At 48.7% G+C, this 20,746-nt stretch overlaps 1 protein-coding gene across 1 annotated transcript; it reads right to left on the bottom strand.

Annotated features, from left to right (window-relative positions):
* Positions 1-3,509: 3,509 nt before the first annotated feature.
* Positions 3,510-11,263, bottom strand: CBX4 (chromobox 4). Its single transcript, XM_028715028.2, has 5 exons — positions 11,038-11,263; positions 10,854-10,897; positions 9,744-9,809; positions 6,985-7,051; positions 3,510-5,950 (listed from the first exon to the last, which is right to left on the bottom strand). Exons 1-5 carry the CDS (start codon positions 11,104-11,106, stop codon positions 4,571-4,573), a joined length of 1,626 nt encoding a protein of 541 aa, XP_028570861.2. The 5' UTR covers positions 11,107-11,263; the 3' UTR covers positions 3,510-4,570.
* Positions 11,264-20,746: the final 9,483 nt, after the last annotated feature.

The raw sequence follows: 20,746 nt of genomic DNA, 5'->3' as shown, positions 1-20,746 counted from the left end.
CTGCACCTGAAGCTGCCAGCTACTTGTGTACTTTCAATGCAAGATACAGCTAGCAGGAAATGGCGTTCCTCAAAACACCCACAGATGCTCCGTCAAAAAGCTCAGCTTCTCTATCCAGGACAGTTGTCAGATTTGGGGCAGGAGGAGGGTGGGGAGAAATCTGCAAGAAGCATGGGCTTGCCAATAGCTAGTAATAAGCTGCAATTAAGTTGTTTTTAATATGCTAGTGATAATGCATTTTGCATTAATTGCTAACCACCAATGATTAAAGTTATTAAATATAATTAAGTTTACTAGAGGAACAGGAAGATTCATCTCATAACCACTGACATGTTTGTGTGATACAGGAAGTGTGGCTCAGTGCCTGAGCTATGATGGCCAAGTTGTATTATATTATTCTTCGCAAGTTTTTCAACTTTTAAAATATTTTTGTTTTAGACAAAGGTAACAAGACAAAGGTAAGAAGGGGCCCCAGACTTGTTCACACAGTCACCTATAAGATAAAATCCATAGGTGGCCCTCTACAGTGGGCAGCTGATAAATATGTTTTGCCTTTCCGGTTTTCAAAAAAACTCAAAAGCTGAACACAAACAGCCTGAAACTTCAAAGCTGAGCCAAATTTCCATATTCACTCTTAACAAAGGAATGAAGAGATTCGTGAGGAGTGGGTGGGGACACAGCATTTTCCTTGAAAAGGCAAGCATTTTCTTCAAGCTTTTTCCATCCGAGATTTCACAATTTCTCACTGGAAGAAATCCATTCGCAATATTGAGAGTTTTTATTACAGCAGCCCAAATGCATTCCTAGAATACAGTTGATTAAGATTTAGCAAGACGTCTGTGTAGAAAGAATGGAGATTGTGTTTTTTAAAAAAGCTGTAAAGCATTTTTTTTTGGGGGGGGGGGTAAGAGGCAGTCCTTTTCTTTCAAAAAAATCCATAAATCAAATTAAACCACTGATACCATGGGAGCTGCCACCCTGTTGGTTTTGTATTTGTTCTTCTAACTTCTGCATTTTGCTTATTTTAAAAATAGACTTTGTTCAGCTGTCCATGTTGTGACATGGCTGAAGTCCTCAGTTCCTTCTCAGATAGGTGCTTGGAAAGAGTAAAACATACGCAGCCCGACTCCCATGGCAGCTTTACTGAGAAATTGCCCTGAGTTCAACAGGAATCGCTCCCAATGACTTAGGATTCTACCTAGTAGTAGCCTATATATCTTTTGTTTATGCAGAAGATAACTAGTATAATCACATGAAGCAATTTGTTCCCACTCCAACAGCAGTCCACCTTAATCATGCACTGCCTAATAATGGCGTATCTGTGAGATTTAATTGAGGGCAGGGAGGGCAACAAGATGAGACCAAGGCCCAATGAAGTGTCATCTACCCAATCTACCTTTCCCTCCATTACCAGCATTGCTGAGAAAAATAACAGAACCAGCTTTCAAAGAGTTCTTCAAGCAGTGGCAGCAGAGGCGTAGAAGGATGGGCACAGGATACAGAATCACAGAATGGTAAGAGATGGAAGGGACCCGAAGGGTTATCTAGTTCAACCTCTTGCAATGCAGGAATCTCAGCTACAGCATCCAGTAATCCAACACCTGTCAATTAAAGCTTAGTAGCCAGAACAGAATTCAGATTCCTATCCTTACATCTTGCACTTCCTAAAGCTCAGATCTGCTAATACGGGCCTCTAGGTGCCTCATAGCTCAGTGGAAAGGAACAACACGTTTGTATGTCAAAGCTCCTATGTTGAATCCCTGGCATTGCAAGTCCAGATGAGACTCCCGAGACCCTGGAGAGCTGCTGGCTCTCAGTGTAAACAGTGCTGAACTGGACCGTTTGCTCTAGGACAGATTTCTGTATTCTACTTCGGCTTTGAGATATCGAAAGGCAAAGCCAGCATTGTTTCTAGGTTAGCCTTCCCTGTTCTTTTGCCATACAGATGTTTTAATATTAATGATTATTATTGTTATTTATTATTATTTATTAGATTTGTATACAGTCGTACCTTGGAAGACAAACGGAATCCATTCCGGAAGTCCGTTTGTCTTCCAAAACGTTCGAAAACCAAATCACAGCTTCTGGTTGGCTACAGGAAGCTCCTGCAGCCAATCAGAAGCCGTGGAAGCCCCATCAGACAATCGGGTTCCAAAAGAACATTCGAAAACCGGAACAATCATTTCTGGGCTTGCAGGATTCGGGAGCCAAAACGTCCGAGTTCCAGGGCGTTCAATAACCAAGGTACGACCGTACTGCCCTATACCTGCAGGTCTCCAGGTGGTTCGCAACATAAAAGCACAATATAAAAGCAGAAAATACATAATGAAAACAAAAAGAAGAACCCCCCAATCTCAAATGTGCTTTGAGGTATCAGAAGGCAAAGCCAGCAATGTTTTCAGGTCAGCCTTCCCTGTCCTTTTGCCCTCCAGATGTTTTTGACTACAACTTTCATCAGCCCCAGCTGGCCGTCAATTGTCAGGGATGGGAGTTATAGTCCAGCAACATTTGGAGGGCAGCAAAATAGTCTTCCAGGTGGACTATTATTTTTGGCGGGGAAGGGGAAGGAAGACAGTCCTTTATTTCTAGGATCATGACTTAATCCTGAAAACTAAAGCTTCACAGAATGACAGTCAACACAATTTACACTAGCACAACTGCATTCTTTTGGAAGTATCAGTCTGGCAATCTACCTTTCTGGTTAACGTGGCAAGTTGACAAAAGTCCACTCACTTTGCCATGTTCTCTCATGACATGTCAAGGTAGGGCAGAAATTGACTGTTTTATGGCGACCGCACTAAGAGACTGCTATGGATGACTGGTGAGGAAGTTCTGCTGAGGCTCATCTATGTAAACATTTTGTGCAAGTCCTAACAGGGACCTTACAATGTGAAGATGGTGAATGCCAAATAAATCCATGCAACTCTTTGAAACGGACAGCCTGCCTCTTAAGGAACATAATTCTCCTATGGAGGAAGTGTGTGGGAGACAGAATGAGAGCAACATTTTCTTGCTATCATCGAACTCCAATTGTTTATTCTATCCAGGATTTCTTAAGAAGTTACACCTGACCTTTAAGGCACCAGGGGGTGGGGGGAAGGAGACGGAATCCATGTTTTGATGCTATCGAAGGAGCAGCCTCTGTGTAGGTCTTTTTTTTACAACCAATTACATATGTGCTAGTTGGATGATCATACATGTCAGGCATGACAGCGTTTGGCACCTCGCTCTGTTCCGCACCATTTAAGAACTGAAATCATCTGAAAACTAAAGAAGAACAGAAGCTTGCCCATCGCATTCAAGTGCTTCCTTTGTGGGCTCTCAGCTAGCGAGTGAGAAAGAATTCCAGAGGTCATCTAATCCAAGAATGGAGAACCTATTGCATCCAATGTACCCCCTGCAGATTATGACCGGAGACCCGAAACAGCAACATAGGCTTAGATCGCATGCACAATAACAGGGCCCCCAAGGACAACCAAAGTTGCAATAAATGTACTCAAAACCTCCTGTTGTTTTTGGAAAGGTTTATAATCCTTTGCAATGACTGCATGACACACAATTTTCCTTCCTTCAGCATACAGCCCCCAAAGAGCAACAGGTGCCCATCAGGTCTCCAGGCCCTCGCTCCTCCCCACTTTCCAGCTAGTCTTTGCAACCCAGACCCTAGGCTAGCTGCAGAACATCAAATGCACTTTCAACATATCCATTTAATATTTACATTCAAGCAATTCATAATAATTGGAAGCTTATAGTTTAGACATTTCTAGTAGCAGCAGTTTCTATAATAGCTTGTTTAGCTTTAGATAATGATTATTATTATTAACTTTTTTTTTTTGCACACTGAAAACAAGAATGCGTTGGACACAGTATCAAAAAATATATACCAGAGGAAAAGGGATGGTCCTGCAGTTTTATGAAAAGGAAAAGTAGGGGGGCGGGGGGACGAAAACCAGAAGTGGCTTTTAAAAAGGGACGAAAATGAAAATATTCTGATATAGCTTTTAATATATATATAATATATGTATTTAATATAATTATATATATATATAGGGCAAATCTAGGGAAACTCCATAAATCTAGTCTTTTCTTAATATTTCATTATATAAATACCTACAAATAAATATAATTGCGTGGCCCACCTTGGAGGGGAGGGGGGCTGCCTTCAGCTCAAACAATACATTTTCAGCAACACCACATACAAACGGGAGCAAGAACGACTCGACAAGTTAGCACTGTTAAAATATAATACTATGTAACTCTCCCGTCAAGTTAACTGGGAAGCTGCCACCCTGACTACCTCCTGGTGCACAAGGCCCAGGGAGGGTGCAGGTGGCGTGCCCCCCGGAAGGAACCAACCAAGATGGAAGACCGCCCTCTAGCGAAGGAGAATCGCCGCACCCCACCCTCCCTTCTTCTGGGGCGTGGCGGGGGTCGTGGGCCACGTCTGATCTTGAGCGGGTGGCACCATAGAGTTACTCTCCGGGCAGAACAATACCTTAGAGGAGGAGGAGGAGGGATGAGGGGGTCATGTGTTAGGCTGCCCAGGGAGAGGGCCGAAGCCTGCGCCTCCTCACACTGTCACATATTCCTTAAAGGTCACAGTCAGGCAGTTCGCCGTCACATCCGTTATTATTATATTCCCAAAGAAAGGCTTGAACTCCTGCACAGGCTCCTCCTCCTCTTCTTCCTCCACCTCAAAGTGTTCCACCGGTTTCGGAGGCTCCGGTGCTGGCGGGTCGGCCGGCGCCGGCAAAGTCTCTGGCTTAATGTGCACCAGGCCGGCCTCACTGTCCCCCCGCACCTTGACGCACCGCAAGTCTATGGGCTCGTCCAAGTCTGAGTCCAGCAGGATGACCTCGGGCTGGGAGGCGGGAAGCGCTCGGGCCTCTGGTCTCTCTGGGGTAGGAGGGCTGAGGCAAGTGGGCGCGCTGATGCTCCGGGAAGTGAGGCGCTTCTTGCCGCCCTCCTTGTCCCTGTGGGGTTCGGAGAGGCAGCGCTTGCGCGACCCACCGCAACTGGGCGAGAGGTTCAGCCCCACGCATGACGCAGCGGCAGCAGAGTTCTGTTCCTGCGGCCTGGAGTCCAGGGCCCACGGGGCGAGGTTGGGCTTGGTGGTGAGCTGAAGGGGTTGCTGTTCAGGAATGGGCGGCTCTTTGCTAGAGGCTGTAGTCTTTTGGCAGTTGGTCCCATGCTCGGCAGGCATTTTACTTGCCTCTGCCCCCGATTTCCCTTGGGGGTCGCTGCCCAGCCATCTCTCCGCCCCGGGCTTTTTCCACGACTCCTGCCTCTCCTCGGAGGGCCCCCTCTTAGCAGTCCTGTCCTCAGCCACCCGCTTCTTGGGCGCTTCTCCAGATTTGATCTTCACGGCCTGCATGCCGTTCTCCATGTACTTGCTCATGACAATCACAATGCGGCCGTTCTTGTTCTTGTTCTTGACGATCTTCATCTTGCCACCTATTCCGTTGCTGGTCACACCATCCCGGGGAGGGGGCGGTGGGGGCGGCCCCGTGCCGCTGGAAAGGTTCTTCTCTGCGCCGTTCTTCCCTTCGGCACCCCCCAGGTTCTTCACAGGGTTCAGCAGGCTCTTGGCCGAGCCATGAGACCATTTGTCCATGTGGGACATCAAGGGGCTCTTGCTGTGGTCCAAGCAGGCCTGCCCTTGCTGAGGCTCCTTGCTGCTGGGCTGGTAATGGGGCTCGTACATCTTGGGGTCAGGCTGGTAGTGGTGGTGTTTCTTGCTGTTCAGCTGGTAGTAGTATTTCCCTTTGCCGTGAGACTTGATGTTGCTCTCCTTGCCGTTGGGCTGGTACTGGTGGTGCTTCTTGCTGTTGAGTTCGTACTGGTGCTGCTGGCTTTTGCCAGAGCTGCCCAGGTCCAGCTTGGGCCTGTTCTCCACGGCAGGGTCTTGGAGGCCAGTGAGGACATTGGAACGGCGTGCAAAGGATGGCAGCTGCAAGGAGGAGGAGCAGGGAGGGGGTGGGGAAAACAGTCCATTAAGGGCTTTGAAAGAGAGAGGAGGGCAGCACATTTTACAAGCCTATAGAAACAGATCCTAGAAGACCCAGAACTTTTAACAGCAACAGTTTTTAAAGGATGCTCTAAACAAGCTCTTTTTGGACTACAAATCCCATCATCCCTGACCACTGGCCCTGCTAGCTAGGGATGATGGGAGTTGTAGTCCACTAACAGCTGGAAACCCTGTTCTAAAATGCCTAGTCCAACAACCTCATCCCACCTTTCCCCTAACTGGCTGAGATATAGGTGAAATTAGAGGCAACATTCTTTTAGTCAATGGTCCTTTGGAGCACAAGGGGGAAAGGATGTCTAAGAAACGTATGTGGAAATGGGGGCAGGCTGGGGCAGGGACAACGCTGCTGTGAACAGCACTCCTTGGCTCCTGTTACATACTTCTTGCCAAGGCACAGGCATCTTGCATTGTAGGTCTGCCCAAGTGAAGCAGGAAGTGTATTTCACAGCCAACTGGGCTACCAAACACAGAATGCAAGGTGGAAGAGAACACCTAAGAATTCTCCTTCTGCTGATTCAAAGACTCCACCAATAAATCTCTTTTGTGGGACACATGGGTCACCCACGACAGAGACCACATTTGCTGGGCCTTCTTAGAATATATTCCACACATGCTGGCAAAAGGACCTATGAAGTCACAGGATGGCCAGGGCTTCCTCTGCTATTTACAGTTAACAAGGCATGTGTGTGTGTGTGTGTGTGTGTGTGTACAAACACGCCATCTCCCAGAGCATGATGAAACCAAGATGAAATCCTCTTCCCCTGGGAAAGGCACCAGACAAGGAAGCGGATATTTATTAATTAAACAAAAACAGAACAGGCGTTCAGAAAGCCTTTTAAAAAAATCAGCTTGCTCAGCAAGATTCCCATTTCAGGATTTGGCTAGATCTACTGTTACTGTCTTATCTCACTTTGAAAGTTAGGAGAGGAGGAAACAGAGGAACTGATTGGATTTACCTGAACCACCAATGGCTTTGGTTTTGGTCCTCGTTTGCGGTACCCCATAAGTTGCTCCTGCCTCTCCCTGAAGAGATATAAAAATCAATAGCGATGCAATTAGGAAACCTCTCTTCCAACAACACACTAAAGAGAACAAGGGAGAGAAATGTGTCCTTTACCGTGCAGGTTAACCGTGAACACAAGATTAAGGCTGCAATCCTAAACACTCTTACTTGGGAGTAAGCCACACTGAGCACAGTGGGACTTCTAAGTAAGGAATCACAGAGCTAGGCAGAATTTTTACTGCAGAGCAGCAGCAGCAGCAGGAGGCTACAGCACTAAAGGCAACAAGACAAAATGCTAAAAGGTCACGGGAATTAACACAAGCCAGCAAGCACTGCTGCCTCGAGCCCCTACAGGGTATCAGTTATTCCAGCAGAGAGGGATGAAATGCACAGACAAGCAAAGGGTGGGAGAAAATTTCACACAGCACCGAAAAAACACCTTTCATGCTTTGCACATGTAAATGCTAAGGCAGAGTAACAAGTGGAAGAACAAGTTAAAAAACAATAATCCAGAATACACAAGTAACCCAATATGGGCATAAGAAACACTCCCTCCAAGTTAGTATGCAACCCTGCACACTTTCCAGGGAATGAGTTCCATCAAATTCAGTCGGATTTACTCTTGAATTTACATGTATAGGATTGCAGTTAGTGCAATGCATGGAAATGCCCTGCATCTCTATCCCCAAGAAATTATCAAGATCGAGGAATTCACAGACAAGTAAATAAATAAAAATCTAGTTCTCATGGAGACCAGCATTTTCCGCAACCATGCAAAAAGGCATAGAAACGCAATAGCTTTCAAACCAGCCAATCTGATATTTTGCAACAAAACAAGTCATTGAATTACTATGGCCAAGTCTCTCAGGGGGCCATTTTAGCACTTTAAATGGGGCTGAAACATATCTTTTCCGAGGCTGCTTTATCTTGGTTTGCCAACTAACCCACCATTTTGGTAGAAGTTTTAATTTTAAAATGTCAAAACAAATACAGATGCTGCAATTCTAAGAACATTTGGGAGAAAGCAAGTCCTATGTAGATGACATAAATGTCTATTCAAAAGTAGGTTTCCTCTAGTTTGATGGGGCTTATTCCAAGAAAAGTAAAATCACACTCTAAGTTGGGTTTATTTCCAACGAAACACACTTAAGGTTTTGCTTACAACTAGGTCATAAAAACTCACTGAAAACCATGGGGAAGGGGCTTACTTCTGAATAAACATGGTTAGGAGAACCTGGGTGGAAACAATGACTGCTGACTTTTAAGCTTTTCTTTCTGCTCACACTCCTCTCCCTGCCACAGGAGACGTTCTTTACTGGGTCCCTCTTTTTGCTTATCTTAAGAAACCACCCATAAAATTAGCAGTCTGCAAGGAGATTGTAGAAAGGTGCAAATGTGCACTGGCAGTTAAGGGAGATGTTGTGTAATGGCAAAAACATCTGGGTGCTGACAGCAAATCCTAAACAAAGCGCATCCCAGGGGGGAAGTCCAGGCAAGTCCCCACCCTCCTTGCACTCAGTTCCCCCAGGCTGTAGGTGTTTGGGTAACCAGCAGCCAACGTCCCACCCATCCCACGCGCTGCCTGCAGAGGAGATGGGAGTCACGAAACCAAACACACACAACGCGGCAGGAAAGCAGGAACTGCCCAGGATGCTAATCACCTCATTAGGATTCACATAATGCGCCCCTTCCCCCCACCGCTGCCTCGGAGGCCACTCATGGACTGAAGAGGGAGGGGAGAACGTGCTCCAGGCGCCTGAACCGCGAAGTAACCAAATTATCGATCGAACGCGGGAAAGGGAGGGGGCGGAGCCCGAGGAGGTGCCGCCCCCACCAGGGGCTGGCCGGAGCGGAGCAGGGGCAATGCAAAGCCTGCAACTAGCGCCCTTCCCAAGGTGTGCAGTTCAGGCACCTGGAGAAGCAACCTCTCTTTCTCCGCCGCCCCCCATATCCTGCAAGGCCCAGAGTCCTCAAGCTTAGGGCAGCTTGGCAAACGCACCGAGGGGTGACTGTGGGGGGGGGGATGCAAGTGCAAGACATCGCCTCCTATTACCCAAGTTTACACTTCGGTTTGCGCCAAAATCCTAAGAGAAACGAGTCGCACGCAAAAAGCCAAGCCTATGGCAGCAGCAGCAGCAGCAGCAGCGCCGTATGCACTGGGATCGACCCAATCTCCCGCTGAGGCAGCCAGGGCTCGACGAGAGCTGCATTTTGCAGCCGCACACACGACGAGGGAGGGGCTCTCTGCGAGAGGTTTCCGCAGCAGCGATTCTCCCCAGGCAGGCTCTCAGAAAATGCCAAGCGCAAAAGCGGCCGAGCTGGCAAGCAGCGCGCACACCCGCCGCCTCTCCCTTCCGTCACGTGCCAGCAGCAGCACCACCTTGCAACGACCGAGGCGAGGCAACCCGAGCGTCGTCCGGAAAGGAAGTCCCTGCGCTGCAGCGGCGAAAGGGTTAAAGCGGAGTTCCGTCACGCGCAGCGCCGCTTGCACAAGGCTGCCACGCTCCCTGCGACCTGTACTACTGCAGCAGCAGCAAAGGAAAGGTCCTCGGCACTCCGCGGCCCACCCCGGGACTACCCACCTCCCGCGCAAAAGCAGTGGCTGTTTCTAGGCTCCCCGCTCGTCCACCGAAAATGGATCTGGTTGTACAGCTCCTGACACGGACAGACAGGCAGAAAAACAGACATCCCCTTTGCTCCATAAGCTCTCACCTGTTCTGAAAGGCGATTAAGAGCCTGGGATCCAGGATGTTTTCCTCCGGCTCCCACGTGTTATACCTTGCAAAGGAAATGAAAGGAGGTTTTTTATTTATTTATTTTAAATGCACACCACTTAGCTATATAGTACAATAATTCACATTTGTAGTTCTCGATGGGAGCTCTTAAAACCACACACACACACACACACCAAGTTGCATGTTAAGGGGCCATTTTAGAGACTGGCCAAGTTAGCCGCCGCCCCCCTCCGGCTTCCCAAGACAGATTTCAAAGTGCGCATTCAGGACTCCAGCCGCTACAGGGAACTGGGGGATGGGTGGAGGGGCTGTAGACTGGGCGGGCGGAGCAGAGAATCTTGTTTATTAAGCGCGGTTATTATTCCGGAGGAATGCCATGCATGCGGCGGCGGGCCAAAAGCCCACCCCCCCTTTCCAAATCTGCCCCCTCCGCCGTCTCGGCATCCTACCCAGTTCCAGCGCTTTTCCCGCCCCCTCCTCGCAGGCTCTGTCATCCAGACCCCACGGAGCTTCCCAGCTCCCGCACGTCTCCTCTGAAGTAGCAGCACGGACCGAGGGACGGTCAAGTTCAATCGCAGTCCCCTCCCAGCCAGTAACGCAGCACCCTGGTGACAGTGACTGGCCACCTTCCCCCCCCCCCGGGTCTCTCTCCCTCTCGGGCCAGATTCGAGGATTAAAATCGGGTCCTATTCAATGTATTATTTATTTATTTGTGGGGGTCCTCCCCCTTCTCCTTCTCTCGCCCTCCCTTCTCGATCTCGGGTCTGCTCGGTTCTGCAATATGGAGCCTGCTTTCCAAAGGAGCCATTTTCTGCAACTGCTGAACATCAGTCGCCGCCTTTGCCTTCTCTCTCTCTCTGAAGCTGCTGGCTCTGCACCGCTTTGCCTCGTTTCTCTACGCTGCCCCCCCAAATTGCATGCACTTCCCCCCTCCTTTTTATGCATGCGTTAAAAAAAAAACACAACCGAGGCATTTTCCGGATTGCTGGAGCATGCAAGCGGAGTGCGTTAGCAGGCAGGCAGGCAGGCAAGCCAGCACTCTGCAGCCCGCTGGAAGGTTCCCCGGTCGCCCTTCCCCAGGACTTACTTGGAGGACCATCCTCTCCATTTGACCAGATACTCCACTCGGCCCTGCAAATAAAATAAGGGGAGGGGGGAGGAATAAAAGACGTCAGTCTCCTGAAAGATCCCCCCACCACGCAGTCTGCAGACCAGCAGCCCTCCCCTCTCCGCCCTCCACCCTGGAGCTGCAAGGACCGTCGCTCGCTCACCTTCCGGATACGCTTCTTCTCGATGCTTTCCACCGCAAAGACATGCTCGCCCACCGTCGGCAGCTCCATTTTGGGTAGTGGGGGCTGGGTGGGTGGAGGAGGGGAGCGTGAGATCGGGCGGGGGGGAAACCCTAGGGCTGGGGTGTCTTGCAGTCAGACAGCGCTCTCCGGCTCTCTCCGCTCGCTTCGCCTTCCCAGACAACTGAGCTCCAGCCTCTTGCAGCAGCGCAACTCATGCAAATCATCGCAGGGACGTCACGGGGGGGCGGGGAGCTCGCTGCCTGTCAAAGAGAAAAGCGGCCCGGGGATTGGCTCGGCGCCGTCGAGGGGCGGGAAAAGCGGGGGAGGGGAAACGGAGAGAATGTTAGGGGGCGGGGGAGAAGGGGTTTCGATTTAATCCCCCCCTTGCATGCAGGCGGTGTGTGAGAGTAGGGGGGGGAGGGTCGACTGCTCCATTGCTCAGCAATCTACCCTAGTCAGCCCCCCCCACCTAAAATTTCGAAATCCGCCCGTGTAAAAAAAATGTCTTTAGGGTGGTATTCAGTCTCTCTGGATAGCAGCACTGCAGGGGCAACTGTGCCCTTTGGCAAAGTCTTATGCAGGGAAGGAACCATTTTCGGGGACCAAACCGGAGGACTGAGGAGTTGCAAAGTAGCAACCCCCCAAAAAAACACCTTATTGGTTTTTCTGACGGCTTCGTAGCGTCAGAAGCGTAGGGGCTGATCCGCAAAGTTTTCCATTTATTTGCTGTGGGGTTTGTTCTGCAATGGGGTGAGGGTGGGGGAATGACCTTTTTTAACATGACGGAACAAGCTTTAGATTAAAGGGGACCCGGCAAAGTCTATATCTTGGAGAGAAGGGCAACCGGGGGCAACGCGGTGGTGGGTGGGCGAGGTTTGAGCCACGTCAAACGTCAAATAAGATGAGCAGGTCCACACTCCGGCCCTTGGGCAGCCTAGTCTCGCGACAGAAAAGTACGGTAGCTTCTCCCTGGAGAAGGAATAGCTTCTCCCGGTTTGCCGGATTTAAATTCTGATCTTGGATCCCAGTCAGTCAATCCTTTAAAAATAAAATAAAAACTGCCCTTTTCGAGATGGTCACCTAAGGCTTCTACTAAAGGTTTAGGAACCTTCAGTCTCTTTATGCAGCGCGCATAAGGGCAGAAGTTGAACAATAAAAAGGGCAATGGAAACCTTCGCTGGAGTGGCAGGTGAGCGGGAGGAGCTGTGGGGGCGGAGAAAGGGCAGGGCACCCCCCGAAAGCTGCCAGCGAGCTGGGTTTGGGGCGCGTGCGAGCCCTCTGCTCTGAACCCCAGTGGGAGACTTTGGGGAAGCTCTGCAGCATGTAACCCTCGTGGCATGATATAAACGGGGGAGGCGATGGGAGCTGGCCAGCTCTTGTTGGAATGGGGCGACGTGGAGGATGAGAAGTGGAAAACTTCAGAAGATGTGGACACACAGAGACAGACAGAGAGACAGAGAGACAGACAGACAGACAGACGGAGAGAGAAGCAGGCTTGCAACAGAGGCAGACCCGCTGCCCAGATCCCGAAAAACTTCAGTGGATGGGGTTGGGGAAGCTTTGCGGGGCACAAGATTATATTCCCCAAGTGTATGGGAAAGGGGCGAATCCCCCTTGTCAGTCGCCCCACAAGGTGGGCGGGAGAGAGAGGGCACCTTTTTCGGAAACTAGAGCCCCAGCCCGATTGGTGCGATCGTGGCTTCCACCGGGAGAGTTTACCAGAGGCTGGACAGTTCCCCTCCTAACCGGAGCTCACACACGTGCGCAAAGTTGCCCAGTTTTTTTTTTTGGGGGGGGGGCGGTTTCATGAGAAGGCGATCGACCCATTTGCCCCGGAGTGTCGTGCGCCCTAGGGGAGTACCAGGTTTATTGTGGCGCGATGAGTTGGTGGCTTTCTTTTTTCGGGAACAGTCGATTTAATCAGCTGGCATATATATATATATATATATAGCCCCCCGGCTGTAATTCCAGCAGAGATCTTTTGCTGCCCCCCCCCTTAATGGGGCTCGGCGTGGGCTAAGCGATGTTACGGCAGAAAAACGCCAAGACCTCTGTCCACACACGGCCGAGGTCCTGGGAGCTCATCGGGTCTGAGAAGAAGCGGATTAATCTCAGCAAAGGGGAGCATTTACCACACGGATGGAATCGTCCTTCTCTCGCAGCCAATGGCGCGAGATGTTGCTGGAAACCGGAGCACCGGGGACGCGCTGGCGCTAAACTAGTGGGGGAGGGAGGGGAAGGGGATGCCTGGCTTTCTACGATCTCCCAAATCTGCTCTGGCCAAACGGGTCCTTCGGATGACACAGACAGAGGAGGATGCGTAAGCAGCCAGCTAGCCGGTGTATTCAGCACACCGTGGAAAGATGGTCGACCCAGATCGCTTTTTATTAATTAACCAGCAATAACCTTTCATTAAAAAAAAAAAAAAATCAAAGGAAGGCGGGCCCTTAGAACTGTACATCAAGCCCTCTTCTCTCCACGCCCCCCTTCCTCTCCCTATATTTTCCACGTGCTGTTAGCTGGTGTGTTTTTTTTAAGCAGCAAGTGAGCAATCTCGTCTTCTCTCAGTTGCCCGCCAGTGCGCCCCCTACTGATGTCTGCGGGAAATTTAGCGCCGCTTCAACCGAGCGGAATCTGCGAACTGCCCTGGAGGCGAGGAGCCCGATCCGCGGATCAGGAAATGGAGGGTGGGATGGGGGGGAAGTTTGCATTTTCTGAATTTGGACAATACAAAAAATGCAATCGCTAGTCCCCAATCTATGCGCTCCAGTTGATCCTATGGGGGCGGGGGGCGGATACTGCATTCATAGGGACCTGCAAGATCCTATCCTGCTACTTTGCACTAATCCAGAAGAGCTATCGCCTCTTGTTTCTGTACTGATCGAGGATTAGACTTTTCCTTTTCCACATACTATCCAACATACTAATGCTATCCAATTACTATTCCACATACTACCAAGTGGGAAAAACCAGACCTCTTACATCACTTTATACCTGTGAACACTAAATTGTAGTTAGGATGTTTGAAATGGTTGATCCGGATCAAGAGTTCTTCGCAATACATTATTGGATTACGCGCCATTTTAAAAGCTGGGTGTGTGAGCTCTTTAAAAAGTAGGACATAATTCGGTAGGTCTGTCTGCTGCTGCTGCTGCTGGTGGTGGTGGTGGTGGTGATGGTGGTGGTCTGGATCATTTTAGGATCCTCGGTTCTGATGCTGAAGCGATTTTACCCAGTTTGAAAAGGGGTTGGGGGCTGTCAAATAGGTAGAAGAAGGAAAGAAGCTGTTTGACCAAGTGGAACATTCCTGTCTCATCCTGAAACCAAAGACACAGCGGAGAGAGAGATTGGGAAAGAAAGAAAACAATTGACTCGGTGTAAGGACTGTAGCAGAGAGAATGCGCAAAACACCCACGCTCAAATCCCGCGTTACAGAATCTCCAGAGCAAAATCGAACGAGGGACAGAGACAGACTCTACACAAACGGATTGTCCCCCGATTTTGCAGCATTTACCTCGTTAGAGCCCAAATTCCCTACCTTGCTCCTTTCCCCAAAACTTCATTCCACTCCGTTTATCCCACCTGGAATGAGTTTTCATTGGAGAGGCACTAGGGAATAGTTCGGAGAGAAACGGACGAATGACTTCCCCGCTTCTCCCATCCGCTTCCAATCGAAGCCCCACCGGACGCTGGCATTGTGTCATAACGACACACGGCATGACGCAATAAAACACAACGACCCTGAAGCTGGGAGAAGCAGCCTGCGGGTGGCCCGAAGAGGGAAGCCGATAGAACCGCACAGAAGAGGGGAAAGAGGATTAAACAACCTGGAGACAGTGGACAACACCATGGAAAAGTTCGAGGGGTTGTGTATTTTAAAAGCTGCGATAAACACACGCCGGAAAAGAGATGATCGTCTGGAACAGGGTTTGCCAAGTACTGACGCCTTAAGGGTCTTTGAGAGTTGGCTAGAAGGGAGAATTTCTCCAGGTGCAGCTTCTCCTGCCACAAAGCACTGCAGTGACAGGAAAACCTGGGCCAGTACTTCATCCTCTGACCCTCTGAAAGATGCAGATGCTCTCCTGGCTCAGGATCACCTGACAATAATAGCTTAAGCAGAGGGGTTGTGAAATAGCAGCTGTGGCATCTGCAGCAAGTTGATATTATTATTAATTTGTATACCGCTTTTATGCCCGAAGGGCAGTTGGCTGCATCCATTTCTGGCTTCCTATGTTAGCCTGCGGAGGAAGAGTTTAGGATCCAGCGCGTTTTCTTTCCGTCCCCATTCCCCGCCCCCAATGTCACCAATAAAGCAGTTTCCTGGGCAGGCGGGGAGATCTCTGCCTGAAGCCCCCCAGTGGGGCTACGAACTCCATTCTGCCGCTTCTCACCTGTATGTGGAAATAGACAGGAAAACGGAAAGCTCACGACTAAAATCCCAAGGTCCCAAGAACGAAATGCCCTGCCATCTGATCGTGCCAGGAATACATTACACGGACATCTAAAATCAGCCAGGAGAATTGCAGTTACCAATCGTTCTCTCACTCACGCATATACAGTACAGCGTCAGCAAACGGGCGCCTGGCTCTTTAAGGGGATATTATTACATTCAAAGGGGCCGCACAAACAAACTCTCCTCTCGACCTGTCTCTAAAGTGTCCGCTGGATTCCTTTAATCCGGGCTGTTGAGGAAGTGAGGACCAAGTCCTAAACTGCGAACCAGGAATACCGAGCGAACCATTTTAGACACCAGGATCTGACTTGCACTAGCCACTCCTGCTGCTGCGCTGAATTTTGGAGTAACCGATTATAACCCGGGTGAGGATGTTGGGGAAGTCGGTTGGGCATTAGGTTAACTTGGAGGAAGCCGGGCAGCGGATGGGGCCGACCTCCAGGATGGAAGCTGCGGGCTTGATTCTGTTGAACTCCCCCGGCACCTCCTTGGGGAGCAGTCCTTCGCTGCAAAGGCGTCTTTCCTGGAAGTGATTTGGGCTGGGGAAAGAAGAACCCATTTAATAGGTCAGGAATCTATTTTGGATTAAAAAGAGCGGAGGCACTCATTCAATGCTGGCGGCTTGTGATTCATTATAAACCCCAGGAAGTCTCGCCGGCCCACAGGATTTTGGGTGTTCCGAAGCAGCTCCCTTTTTTAAAACTTCGGGGGGGGGGTGTTGAAATGAGTTAGGAAACGATCCCGAGGCGATCTCGAAGCTTTCCAGGACTTTCCGTGAGGACTCAGGAATCCCAGGATCATCTCCAAAAAAAAAAAAAAGTTCTTAAAGAGGTAAAGAATTTACGCGTTGGGAGGAGGCGGAAGAAGAGGAGGAAAAGGGAGAAATCCCTGTGCGTGTGGCTCGAAACGGTGCTATTAATATTTCCTTTTCCAGCGGCGCTCCTCGCCCATCCGGAGCGGAAAGAGTTAAGCGTTTCCGTATGCAAATGAGGCCGGAGTTGGCAGCCACGTGTGTCGCTCGCGAGGGGGAGGAAAGCGAACGCCGATGGCTCGCTGCGCGCTCGGCTTCTGCAGGCGCCCGCTGGGACCAGGAGCGGCCGAGCAGCGGACTGGCGGCGGCGGGGAAGGGCCGCGGGTCCCTCGCTTGTCTCCGCAGCGTGGAAGGCTGGATTTTAATTTTTTCCCCAAATTAACCCGCGCTGCCCTTCCTCCCTCCCCCGGCAACAAGGCCCCTTCCTCGGAGCTTTGTTCCTATTGTTATCCAAGACAGGCACCCAATCGTAAGGGCTGCACAGGGTTAGAGAAACCCAGCCAGTTCGTGGACGAAATCTACGATGATGCCTAACTGGCGGCGTTCACACGTGCGTGGTGTTCTTGACTCCGCGACTGCAACAGGCACGTGGGGACGCGCTCTCAGGACCTCTGTACGTCAGGAGGTTCGAGTTCAAAGGGGGAATCAAATTTAGACACTTGTCAAAAAATTATTTCCCCTTGTCTTTGTGCACGTCGAAACCAGGTGGGATGCAACCACAGTTCAGAACTGCAAAGTTAAAACGAAGAAGAGATGGGATTTGGGGAACAAGCACATCTATTTGCCTTTTTTGTTAACTGATACCGATTTGGGCATATTTAAAGAGTTTAACGTGTTGGTGAGCCGGTATAATGTCTACTCCGTTTCCCTTCTCATTGGCTGTGAAGTCGAACCCTGCCCACTTTGGGTGGGGGACTTTGGCTGGGCAGTCTGTGGACCATAGTGGGAACCTGGAGTCTGCCACTTGTTCTTATTTGGGAGCAGGGAGGGTGGTTTTTGGGGGGAAGGATTGCTCCCAAGCTGTTACTGGTGGGGGAGCACAGTACAGATGCACAATTAGTGTTATCGTTACTATTACTAATGATAATATGGAAAAATCATGATTATGTCTTCAATTTATATTCCTGTCTCTTCTTTTTCTGTTCTTTAGGAGATGGCAGCCATTTTGTGTTAGGTGACTTATTTCCTTGAGTAATGTAAAAAGTTGTTCCTTGATGCCTGGGGTAGACAGCAAACTGTTCTTATGCCTTGAAGAAACCTCCATTATTATCATTTTTACCATTAAGGGTGCATGCCTTGGCTAGAAATATGCCAACTGAGGAGCCATAAAATGATAGCTGTTATGCCAACGTTGACATATATTCCACTCCCAGCACAATTAGAGGAGTGCTGGGCCTGTCAATAAGGAACCGTAGAATTGGGGGAAAATTTTCGGTGAAGGATGAAAGAGAAAAGTTGTGTACCTCTAATAGGGACAACCTTTTGTTGTTTTCTAACTTAACAGAAATTCAATGAAAGAAAAGTGAGGCACAAATGAAAGTTAAATTTAAACATTTAAATAACTTTTTTTTGGGGGGGGGTAATTTAATTCTTTATTGACAAAGCACACACTTGCACTAGCTCCTAAGGTGCACTGAACACACACACACATGCTTCTGGCAACTAAGTAGGTGGCATCCCCTCTTCCTTTTTACTTAAAAATACTTTTTAATACAAAAGCTGAAATCTTTAGAACAAAACAAATGACTCCAGGAAGAAGACAATAGAGGGGGTGAGGGATGACACTGCTGCACAATAAAACACAAAAGCCCAGAACAAACTGAGCAGTTAGAAAGGCCTTTGATGAAGTTCTTTATTTTGTTAGGTAATTGTAGAAGCTGCACATAAGAACATTCACAAACACACAGGGTGGAGGATGTGGGAAGGAGGAAAAGTGAGAGACTGTTTGGATCCCTTGGCTATTTTGGAATACATACAGAACTGCTTTCCAGACTGGCATATCTTGAACATCTGAAGAACACTGCGCTTCTTTGTTTTCTTTTGAAGGGACAACACGGCGTGGCCTAGAATCCTGTAGTGAGGGGATGTTTTTGTCTGTAACATTTTCTTATCACTTTTCAATAACTGTGTTTCCCAAAAGCAGTTCCCAGTAATAATAACACCACAACAATGAAGAATAATAGCTATAATCGGCAATTAGAAAACAACAGCAACAAAGCAGAACGGCAGATACAACAATGGCATACAGCCAAAGTTTGTCAGATAAAAATCAAATAAAAAAGACAAAACAAAAATCAATGGATATTTACTTGCCCTCAAGAAGAAAGAGACTGTACCTGCCAGCCTACCTTCAAGGGAACTGAGGAGGTTAGAGACCACTGCCAAAAAGGTCCTGTTCCTTGTCAGTGAAAGATAATTCCCTAACTGGTAGAACATGAAGCAGGACCTGAAGAAAATATTTTAATATGCCAGGGCAACCGTAGGGAAAAAGAAACAAAACAAAATAAAAATTAAAAATTAAAAAAATTCCTTCCAGTAGCACCTTAGAGACCAACTAAGTTAGTTGTTGGTATGAGCTTTCGTGTGCATGCACACTTCTTCAGATACACTGAAACAGAAGTCTCCAGACTGTGGGTGAGAATGGGTGATTGGGGTTTACCACACCTATCAGCCAATCACCCATTCCCACCACCCTTCTGAGTAATACCCCTCCCCACCCTCTCACTATATATAAGGGTCTGGTGACTTCTGTTTCAGTGTATCTGAAGAAGTGTGCATGCACACAAAAGCTCATACCAATAACTAACTTAGCCGGTCTCTAAGGTGCTACTGGAAGGATTTTTTTAAAATTTTCTTCTGTTTCGACTATGGCAGACAAACATGGCTACCTACCTGTATATGGCCCATCCCACTTTGGGCTTTAAAAACCAGTGATCACAGCTTGAATTTGACCATAGGATTGTAGAGTTGGAAGGGACCCCAATGGCTCAATCCCCTGCAATGTAGTTGGTTTGGAAGTGATGTGGAAGCATACAGCTGTTAACATGTCAGCAGTCAACTTCTGTTCTGGTTGAGGCCTCTAGACCATCTTCAAGGGTAGTCCCATATAAAGAGTGTTAACAGTAGTCTAATCAATAACCATACAGCATGAACCAACTGTGGCAAGAGCTTTGCCCTCCAGTAGTGGGTGCAGTTGGTGCATCGAGTTAAGCTGGTCAAAGGCACTTGAGGTCAGAGCCATCACCTGGGCAGTGCAGTGCCAAGGAGAACTCCCAAGTTGTGAACCTGATCTCTCATCAGTTCCCCATAACTAACCGCTCAGTATCATTATCTCTGTTCTGATATAAATGAGCTTCAGCTTATTAACCTTCATTACTGATTTCAAGCATGCAGTTCAGGGACTTTACTGCCACGTGAAGATCTGATAACGAAGCAAAATGAAATTGGGTGCCGTGTGTGCATTGATGATACAACAACCCAGTTCCCCAGAGAACTTCAACAACAGTTTCATACACATGTTCAATGGCATAGGAGAGAATATAGATCCCTGCTGAACTCGAAGAAACACAAGAAAGCAGTCGATTTGGAGCATCTTCAAAGCATGGTAAATTGTCAGGCGTTTAATTAGCACCACATTTTTAACAGCTAAAGCTGCCGTCTTATGCACATTTACCTGGGAACAAGCCACCTCGAAAGTATATCCCAAGGAAACACATACAGGATTGTCTGGAATAATACAGAAAGTGATCTTGTATCCTCAAGTTCTGTTTGGTAAAATGTAATATAGTTTTGTATCAAAACCTGGTTTTTGGTGTGTTACGGTAATGGCTGCAGGAGGCAGGGCAACATACATTCATTTCATGGTTCACTTTGTCTTAACAAGAGCAATGTATGATTTTATGTGCACGACTGCTTTGTGGAAGGGGAGCTGTGTTGGGGAGCGCCATTTGGATTTCTTTGCCCTAGGCTAGGCCATATTCCACTCCATGGGTGATAATCAGTTGTGGCATCCTGCTTGTGAAAACAGGTTTGGGGACCCTCTGAAGCAGATATAGGAGGTGGGGCTGCAGGAGGCAGGAAAGAGAATCCTGTCACATCCACTGATGTGAAGTTGGATCTCTCTCCAGGGTTTCTGCAACACGGGACATTTCGCGAAGCTCTGCTGGTATATTGCAAAATAAGCGAGGGCCCCTGATAAACAAGAGACAACTCCTGGCACCCCAGCTCATAATGCTTTGGTTAAAGAGAAAGCATTTGTGTTTGGCGGGGTGTGGGGAGAAGGTGCTATGATTAAACCAGCCAGTCAAATGGATAAAGTCTTCAAACAGGAAATAAGCACCAGCCAAAGGTCCGCCTGTAACAAGAAGGACCAGTCCCTTGGACTGGCAGCAGAACAGGAAAAGCAAAGCTCTCTGAGCTTGCAA

The sequence above is a fragment of the Podarcis muralis genome, chromosome 2, assembly GCF_964188315.1.
Source record: "Podarcis muralis chromosome 2, rPodMur119.hap1.1, whole genome shotgun sequence".
NCBI lineage: Eukaryota > Metazoa > Chordata > Lepidosauria > Squamata > Lacertidae > Podarcis > Podarcis muralis.
Note: the sequence above shows the minus strand (reverse complement) of the source record. Positions and strands in the feature narration are given on the sequence as shown.